The sequence below is a fragment of the Gastrolobium bilobum genome, unplaced genomic scaffold, assembly GCF_033153095.1.
Source record: "Gastrolobium bilobum isolate Gb01-03AN ecotype WA unplaced genomic scaffold, APGP_CSIRO_Gbil_v1 utg66728, whole genome shotgun sequence".
Taxonomy (NCBI): domain Eukaryota; kingdom Viridiplantae; phylum Streptophyta; class Magnoliopsida; order Fabales; family Fabaceae; genus Gastrolobium; species Gastrolobium bilobum.
Genome location: NW_026895461.1, coordinates 109,515 through 119,364, shown reverse-complemented (window position 1 = coordinate 119,364; position 9,850 = coordinate 109,515). Strand labels below are relative to the sequence as shown.

At 36.4% G+C, this 9,850-nt stretch overlaps 2 protein-coding genes across 2 annotated transcripts; one reads left to right on the top strand and one right to left on the bottom strand.

The window, feature by feature from the left end:
• Positions 1-570, top strand: LOC133313058 (protein LATE FLOWERING). The gene has a single exon (XM_061514369.1). It carries the CDS (start codon positions 1-3, stop codon positions 568-570), a length of 570 nt encoding a protein of 189 aa, XP_061370353.1.
• A 741-nt stretch (positions 571-1,311) lies between these two features.
• Positions 1,312-6,928, bottom strand: LOC133313067 (uncharacterized). The gene is made up of 6 exons (XM_061514382.1): positions 6,541-6,928; positions 5,532-5,711; positions 4,385-4,511; positions 3,915-4,028; positions 2,324-2,500; positions 1,312-1,632 (listed from the first exon to the last, which is right to left on the bottom strand). The coding sequence occupies exons 1-5, from the start codon at positions 6,808-6,810 to the stop codon at positions 2,385-2,387; spliced, it is 807 nt and encodes a 268-aa protein (XP_061370366.1). The 5' UTR covers positions 6,811-6,928; the 3' UTR covers positions 1,312-1,632; positions 2,324-2,384.
• Between the last annotated feature and the right edge of the window lie 2,922 nt (positions 6,929-9,850).

The window sequence follows — 9,850 nt, the reverse complement described above, 5'->3', positions numbered from 1 at the left end:
ATGGAAGATGAGGAAAAGTTAGCCAGAGTTGAAGAAAACCAACAAAAAGATGCAACATCAAGAGTTTTTCCATGTCTATTCTGTTCAAGAAAGTTTTACAGTTCTCAAGCTTTGGGGGGACACCAAAATGCTCACAAGAAAGAGAGAAGTGCAAGGAAGGCTAAGAGGCCTTCTGAGTACTCACGTGTTTCCTTTGCTTCCCCATTGCCAACCCCTATGGTTTTTGCTCCAACCCATCAACTGGATATTTCAAATCCTTCAATGTTCATCAATGCCCACGCAGCAAATCTCCCTTATCTCCCAAGCCAACAAATCTCGGAACAATTTAGATCAAATAGTGCACCTACATTTGGGAAGGCTGTATATTTTGAGGGAAGTTGTTCAAAAAGTCGATTCTGTGATGAAGATGAATTTTTTTTCATTAATTGGCAAAAGCGTATAAGAAGCAATCACTTCAGCAGGGGTGACATTGCTCATCATATATCATTGATAAGTAACAATCAAAATCTTGGAATTTGGAATGACGATACAGAGAAAGATCAAAAGCTTGATTTGTCTCTTCGTCTGTAAACCTCGTATAGAATAAGGATGAGAAGATGACTTTTTCTGAGAGCTAGGGAGTTGCGAAACTGGTTTTTTGGGGTAACTGATAGTGTTTCTCTTTTTAAGAATAATGATTTTCATGTTTCGGATCAATATTTGTACCTCACTTTCCAAAGCAAAAGTCTCTCTTTTACTTTGGGAGTTATTGCATGAATTGATGAAGGGTTTTATTAGTGTCATGTAACATGATGTAAGTGTTGTTTTCAACTCTCACATCAAAAGGAAGAGAGAAAGTGAAATGATGAAAGAGAAAAAAAAACATGTAGACCTCACCTCTTTAATGTGTGCGTAAAAAAGTGAAGTTATATTATGTTAAATGATAAACATAAAACCCATTGATGAATAAGAGGTAAGTAATGAAGAAAAATAATTTTGCATTTTCGATTTGTACTACTAAACAGGTATATATGTATATGAGCCCAATATCCGCTTTGCTTTGAGCCTAAAATTAAACCGAGAAATCACCTCTATTACCTAAAAACGCTGCAACTGAAAAGTGCCTCTTATTCGGTCGGGCATGCACATTCACCCGCCCAAAGCATAAAACCAGATTCTTCAAAACTAGTAGGGGCACAGAATCTTTAAAAATCACGACTCTGCTCTATTCCAGTTTCGGAAAAATCTTTGAAACGTGCCGCTAAAAAAGTTAAAAACTCTACAGATTGGTAATACCAATTCCACACGAGATAGCAACTCAGAAAGATACATAAAATTTTAAATGCTTTCGATGTGAAGAAAATTGCATACCATATATAGTTCCAAAACATAAAAGCAATATACCATCCACGATCTCCGTGGATCACACTACTATATTAAAATTGCTAATTATTAGCCGTTAATCACATTCAGCAGTGACAACTGATACAAAATGACCCGGTGACAGAAAACGGCAGTGTACAACCCAAAACGCTTACAAATTCTAACCATCAACTTTCATGAGTGCAATTCCACAGGATTAATACACCCTGACTTCATTCCAACATCGTTCATCTCCTTTACTACTTTAATAACTCAGAATTCCAAGATTACCTAGAAAACAAACCAGATGACAGTGAATTAGATCCATTATCTTATAAGCTATACGATATTAAGAACTTGACTGGTCAGTGCACATGGTTTAGCATCATGCAAAAACATTTGGGGCGTACTTGTTTGAGGAGATGACAAATTTGGAGGACAGTGAAATTAAAATGAGATGGAAACGTTTTGAGTTTATTTTTTGGATGTTAAAAAAATGTCTTTTAAGTTAATGTTGCTTGGTAAAAGGGGGGAAATTGTTTGCAACTCATTTTTATGCCATAAGAGTGGCCAAATATTGGAGGGTAATGTGTAAATGAGTTGCAATTTACTTTCATCTATCTCACATTTATGTCGGTACCACACATTGGTGATTTTAAAATATCCAACTCCTCAAACAAGCAGACCCTTGAGCATCAAAAAAGGAAAAGACAAGTTAAATTGGGTAACATTAAATGCCAACGAAGTCACATGAACCGTTCAACTTGATATTTTTCCAAAAGATGAAAGCAATTGTCATGTGCTCTGAAACTTTAATGCAAATCAAATGTAAGAACTAAGAAGAGATGAATCAATAAACAAATATCCCCTTCACATGATGAATCAATAAACAAATATCCTTTTGAAGGAAATAAAACTATACGCATACAATACTAACATTTGAATTTTCCGAATGACTTGCATGCATAATTAAGTCTCAAACCTGTATCATTCTAGACCACCTCTTTCTTGCTTAATTCTGTTATGACTTTGCTCAACCAAACTTAGCGTTGGAATGAGACAGAATAGGAACCAGTGTTTGGATCTTTGACTGCCTTAAAATTGTCTACACTCATCCCGAAGCGGCCCAAGACAGAATTGCCCATATCTTTAAGTTTTCCTGCATCAAGAAACACTTCTCTGTCTAAGCAAATGATGATACTGAAACATATACTTAAGATCACTTGAAACGAAAATTAAGGGCATATAGAAGCATTGTATAAATTATTCACAATTTAAGAGAAGATTTTGCATTTATAAAACAGAATAACAGATACAGGTAATGACCAAAGAATAAAGAACAGATAAAAGGTTAAGATGTTTATGTAGTTGTTCATTGCCCCAAGTGCAACTAAGAAGAATCCTGGCCAAATAATTAGTTCTGCCAGGACATCCAAAAGGTTTATGCCATAAAACAAAGTCTAGTTCTAAAAGATAAGAATAATATATAATCAGACAATCCTTAAGTTTCTCCTCCAGGATTCCCAATGAACAAAAACCACTCTATACATACCCATTACAAAAAATACAAACAACATACCATTCTGCCTATTCTAGGAAGGCAATATATCTCTACAAGATGATATGCAGTCAATCAGCAAGCATTGCATAATTCATCTAGAATTGCACCATGATTCAAAATCAATAAGTACATATTTCAATCAACTAGGTATACCTAGTAATATCTTAACAAGGCATCCATAGGTTCCTTTCATAAAAGAATTTCCTTCAGGAAAGGTCTCATTGGACTAAACAAAATTGGACTTTGCTCCACCTATGTGAACCACTCGAGAACAAGTTAATCTTAAGAATGGACACATAAGATACAAACCCTCCAAAAATGTGAGTGTACCGTAGGAAGCACTTCAGAGGATCACAACTGCTTGCTGTCTCAGCAAATGGAAGTGAGTCTGATCTGGAAAATGGTTAGGAGGAGTATGGGGTGTGTGGTATTACAGGAGGTGTGAAGAGCAGGAAAGTATTTTGGGTCTGGACTTGAGCATTTTGAGAAAGAACCAAAGATCTCCAATTCTCGGGGTTGTTTCCTTGTTTCTTGAAGTTTCCTTCATTTACTTAGTTTCTGTTTCCCTTGTAATTTACCCAATTGTGTACTTGAGTCCAGCAGATTTCTCCTTATTAATATAATACAATCTTTCTTTTCCATTTATTGTGTGAATTGGTATTTGAGTTGTTACACATAACTAGGTGTATTATAACATAGACAGTCTTTACAATCCATCTTGAATAATAATGACTGAGATAAATAAGCCAAGAAACACGCAGCAACTGAGACAATATTTTTCCCCTATTTAAATAGAGATATCATAGGCTCCATGCCGTTTTAGTTTTGCAGGAAGGAGAAAGAAACAAAGGAACAGATCAAAGTAAGTTAATTGGGGAAAAAATTACAAAGTATACAAGAACAAAGATAACACAATGAAAGCATGCTTGTACCCCACCCTTCAAAAAATATAAAATAAAAAGAAAAAGAAAAATATTAGAAAAACTAAGAGAAAGACAAAAAAAAATCTTACCAATCATTTCTTCCTTCATCTTTTCCCGTTTTTCTGCAGCAAGGGGCTCTAGCCTGCGAATGACTTTCCCAGCTTGATCATTTGAGGGATCAAGTTCCAAGATTTTTTTCATATCTGCCAATTGTTTAAAAAAAATGGTGAAATGAAAAGAGCTGATTATGAATGAAGAAGAAAATTTGTAAGACCCTAAATGCTCTCAGTGTGCAAAACACACAGTCATGCACTTCACCATTAAGAGACACCATAGAAGGATAACGACCCTAACCTCCCTTAGGTTAGCACTTTTACGCCTGACACCCTTCCTTATTTGTGAAATTAGGTACCCTATATAAAGCAGGGGTAAATCCTCAAACAAAGAAGGATGTTGGGCATAAGAAGAGTACATATAATTTCCCAAACAAGAGAGGTGTAGGGTGTAGAGGAGGACGTTATAATTAACCCCCCTCCCTAAATATAAAAATTGAACTCACCAGCAATGGCCTCATCAAAATGCTCAAGCTTTTCATGAGCCTCTCCTCTTCTTACCAAAGCTTTAACATACGCAGGATTCAGTTCTAATGCTTTTGTGCATTCTTTTATTGTGTTTTCATATTTTCCCTGAGGTATATTTGACATGTGTAAAAGAAAATCAAGCAATCAACTCAACCAATTACAGACATAACAGAGGAGCACAAAGATGATGTTAGATTCTGTAGCAGCTTTATCTGGAATAAAAATTAGTAATGTCAACATTTATGATTAAAAAGTTACAACAAAGGTAAAAATAAAATAATAAGGCATCTAGCTTCTATTCTTATTGTCTTTTTAATAAAAATTACTCTCGATTGAAGCAAATTGGGAACAAATTTTGCTCGGATTTATTACATTAGGGAAGTAATAACAATGTATATACCCAAGCTAACTTACAGTAAATAAGTATCTACCCTCAAATTTAAAGTATGCAAGAACCTTAGCCAATTCTCATGAATATATACTATTTAACTATTTATAAAACCTGTTAAATTGCTTATGGTCAGGTCATAATGCTCACATCTCTAAGGGTGTCTCATTTCCCTTAAACTAGTAATGACAGAGGATTAAGTTTAAGCTTCTCTTTTCTGTCCTGCTGCTGCTCATGACTATTTCTAGAGAATATCAATTTCTGGTATGCAGGTAGCTTTGCAGCATTCTTCATTTTTCATTGTCCTTGTTGCATCTCAGCTTTTATGGTTTTTAGGATATCTTATTCTTATCCTCCCTACAGTTGTACTTTCCCTTTCTTTTCTCTAATAAATTTTGTATAATTAAAAATTAATGAATTTAAATTGACCAAATAATACTTTTTTTTTTTTTAAAAAAATACTTAACTTTTAATTTTTACTCTTCCAGATTAGTATGTAATAGAAAATCTATATGAGCTGAGGACAAAACCATCTTTGAATTTCAACCTATAGTTCTGAACTCTGAAGTGAATGCAAACATAGAAAGGTCAAGAACCAAGGTAGACCATAAGGCATAAGCTGTCTAGCAAAAAAAAATGACATTACTAGCTTATCTGGTTGACACGTGTGGAAAAGCATAACACAGGAATGTGCTGACAAATGCTATTCTCATTAATAGAATGAAAGAAGGCCATACCAGTTTCAGGAAGCACACACCACGATTTGCATGGCATATAGAGCGTATTTCCACAGATGAAGGCATGTCTGGTGCAACTTGTAAAGCAAGTTCATATTGTGATAATGCCTCCTCATACTTCCCATCTACAAAACATCTGTTACCTTCTGCCTTTGCTACATTTGCTTGAACCAATGCTTTCTGTCACAGAAAGCAATAGCATCAATCACTCTCTTTTCATAAGGAAGAAAACGTTGTTAAAAAGAAATCGAACCAATATTAAAAAACTGGCAAACAAACTATTCGTTGTACAAAAGAAATTGCACGAATTTGCTTTCTTTTTTTCCACTATTGAAAAAGGGATTAGCATTTTTCTAGCGAGGGAAGAAAAAAAACACAAAAAATATTTTTTTAAAAATAAACTCTTCAGCATTTTAAAAAACTCATCCAAACACACTTAAAGTCCTAGAAACTATAATGTAACAAGAGTATTTTTTAAACAATTTTAAGACTAAAATGCAAAGAACCTCCCTCCAACTCAGGTCATGTGCAGAAAATCCCTTTTAGAATTCACCAACACAATTCCTTAAACTCACCAAACCAGAGTTTTCTGCTGCTCATCACTCCTCTCTTACATCAATTTACATCAGTATGAGGTGCCAAAATCAGAGTGTAAGCGGGTGTAAAAGTTATGATGGGATCAACTGTAACCAAATGGTAGAAAACATGTATATGTGAAGTGATGGCTTAAGTGTATATATAGGTAGCATTTCTCTTTCTGCTCATGCACGAGGGGATCAATATACATTAATATTCACAGTTCAGCTCGTTCAAAGTGTAAGAATTTTCTGCATATGATCCATATTTGGAGGTACTCCTATATTTTAGCCTTCTATAATAAACAAAAAAAAAATTATCAAGAAAAGCATATGCAAATAAGTAATTAGTCACATAATTTATCACATGAGCCAAGCACTATTGAAGAGGAAAAAAAACGCAACTACGAGAACCCTAATTTTCGAAAACGAACCTGTCTCATTTCCTCCTCATTGACCGAAGCATCCTCGGACGAATCGCTTCTTAGAGCAACACCCTGCTCCTGCTCCTGCTCTGTCTGCTGATGCTGGTGTTGCTCACCATGCTCCTGTTCTTTCCGGCTGCTAGCTCCGCCTTCTTCGCCGTCGCTTCCGAGATCGGCGTCGCTGGCGGTTTCGAAGCCGTCGGAAGCTTCGTTGCCGGCTCCAGCATTGGAGGGTTTCGCGTTACGATCCTCACTCTCTTCATGCTCTATTACCACCATATTCTCCAAGCTTCGCTGTTAAGGACTTGTTTGGATGAGACGGAACCAGGAAAAAGCGATTCTCGGTCGCAGATGAAATTTTAGTTTCCCATATATGCTATTATGCCAATGTGTGTAGATCTTTCTACTTTCCACCTTCCAGTGCATCTTACGTGTTTTTATAAGACCAGCGAAACCAAACGGCACCGTTTAAAATTTTTCTTTTCCTTTTTTTTTTTTTATATTAAATATGAGACCGAGAATTTAGATTACTTAGTTAGAATATATACCTTGCATTGCAAGTTTTGGGCGAAGGTTAATCACGTGACAAAGTCCAATTTCTTTTCTTTCCTGGTAGCTCTTTTTATATAATGCTCGTTCAATGACTTAATCGGCCAGGCCCAACGGATGAATATTTTAGGCTAGGAAGGAAAGATGAACGGAAAAAAATAAAAACAAATAAAATATAGAACATTTAAGGATGTTTGTGGTACAAGAATTTTTTTTGAATTTTCGAAAACTGACATTAGTAATTTTATGGGAAAAATGTCTATACTTTTAAATTACACAACTTACATCCTTTCACTCTCACAAAGAGGTGGGACCCACAATTTTATTTTATTTTGTCAACTCTCTCTCCTCCTTTATCTATCTCTTTCTCTCTCTTAAAATGACACAACTTTACATCCTTCAAAATTATACACACTTTTCCCTAATTTTATTTACCCACGTTTGATATAAGAATTGTTAAAAAAAATTTCGAAAAAATCAATTTACCAGAAAAAAAAACTTTTGAAGTTTTTTGAACCAAAATGCTATCCAAGAATACTACTAAGAGGGTGATATTATTGGATTCCCATGACATGAAAAATTTGTTATTGAAGACAGTGGGTGATATTATATCACTAAAAGATTGAACCCATGTATAGAACCAGAGGAGGTAGATGATCAGAATTATCACTGTGCAATTATAAATATTAAAATTAAAGAACCGACTTACTTGAAATCAGATGATGATGCAAGCAGAATGATAGAACAGATAGAATGATATGTCAGAAGTAGAGGAATTAAATCCGAGCCCACAGAACGTGTCTCCTTAAGACAATTTGCCCCCTCACTGATGCCTAACGTTGATGGACACTTGTCTCCCAGGATAGACCGGATTACGTCTGAAGAATGGTGGCACTACCAATCAACAGCCCAAACGAACACAACAATTGCCAGAGGAAATCACACCGGAGGATGAACAACAGTATGCAAAACCGGAAGGAGAAAAATTCCGGCAGAGTTTAAGTGCAGAAAACTGGATACATTTTATGAAGGTGTCAGTGTCTATTTATAGACACTGACCGGTCACGTTTCAAAAGGCACATATTCGACGACGAAACAACACATCCGTTGGACACGAAAAGACACATTCGTTCAACACGAAAAGGCACCCAGTCAAGGATGAAACAACATGTCCGTTAGGATGAAACAACATGTCCGTTAGGATGAATGATACGTCAAGGAGGCCCAATAGAAGCAGAGGAGCCCCAATGTGGGCCAAGGATTATGCTGTCAACATGTAGTGTCTAATAGATTAGTCATTTGGAATGTGTATAATTAGTTGTCACTTTCATACGGTTAATATCTGTAATGTGTAATTGGCCATTACATGGGTAAGAAGGTATAAGTAGGAAAAACTTGTAAACTTCTGATTCATTCATTCATCAATCAAAAAAACAGTATTCATTCTATTTTTCTTGTTCTTGATAAGAACTCCTCTTATCATTGGTGCTTTCATTGCCATCATCATGAGGATACAGGAACTCGCGGAAGAGTTTTCATCTCTTCAACTCAAATTCGACAAAGACAGGGAAGAGAATCATGCTTTCCAAGTTCGTATTGACCAGTGTTTTGTGAGAGCCAACGCGAAACCCAAAACCAATTGGGCAATTTGGCTGCGCAATTACAACAACTGCATGAGTTGATTCTTGGCAGAGAGGAACGTGTGCGAAATTCTCGGCCATTATCAGAGGGTGCATCTGCATCTTTCGGTACCCATAAACCCACGATGTCCGATTTTACCGTACCCTTGAAGACGGTACGCATGGAGATTCCTTCTTTCAATGGGACAAATCCACAGGGTTGGATTTTCAAAACCGAATTGTACTTCGATTTACAGCACATTCCAGAAGAGTTTAAGGTACGTCTTGCTGGGTTAAAAATGGAGGGACCAGCTTTCCCTTGGTATCAATGGTTGTTTAATGGAGGATCGATTGGCACCTGGCATGACCTCAAGATTGCAGCATGCCAACGTTTTGGTGGTTCTGCATACATGGATCTTAGGGGAGTTCTGTCTAAACTCACACAAACAGGTACTTTATCAGATTATACACAACAGTTTGAGTCATTGATTAATCAAGTGACTGGATTTGCTGATGATGTCTTGATGGCATTTTTTGTATCGGGCCTTTCTTCTGAGTTACGAAGGGCTGTTCAACTTCATAACCCTCCTACACTTCATCAAGCAATGCAATTGGCATTAGTGTATGAAGCCCACTTTGTTGATCTTCGTTCATCATTTTCCTCCAATACATATACACCTAAGAAGCCATTCCAGAAATCTATTCCATCTTCGGACAGTACCAATACCAGCCATAATCCAAACACATTAGCCTTACCATCCACCACAACTTCAGTTTCAAATCAACTTTCCTTACCTTCCAATTTACCTGTTAAGAAGTTGTCTAATGAATACTTACAGAAGCGTCGTGAAATGGGTTTGTGTTATACATGCGATGAGAAATGGACTTCTCGACATCGCTGTAAAGCTAAACTTTTATTTTTGATTGGTGATATGGAAGAGGACAATTTGAATGCTGAGGAGCATATCGTGTGGCAACCAGATGCTACTGACATGGCACCTTTGGATGCAGCCTTACATTCCTTATCAGGGAATACCAGCTCTGGATCGTTCCAATTCACTGTTAGCATAGGAGTCAATTCGATGTTGGCCCTGGTTGATTCTGGCAGTTCACACAACTTTATCAAGAGGGAATTGGTAGACACTTTGGGC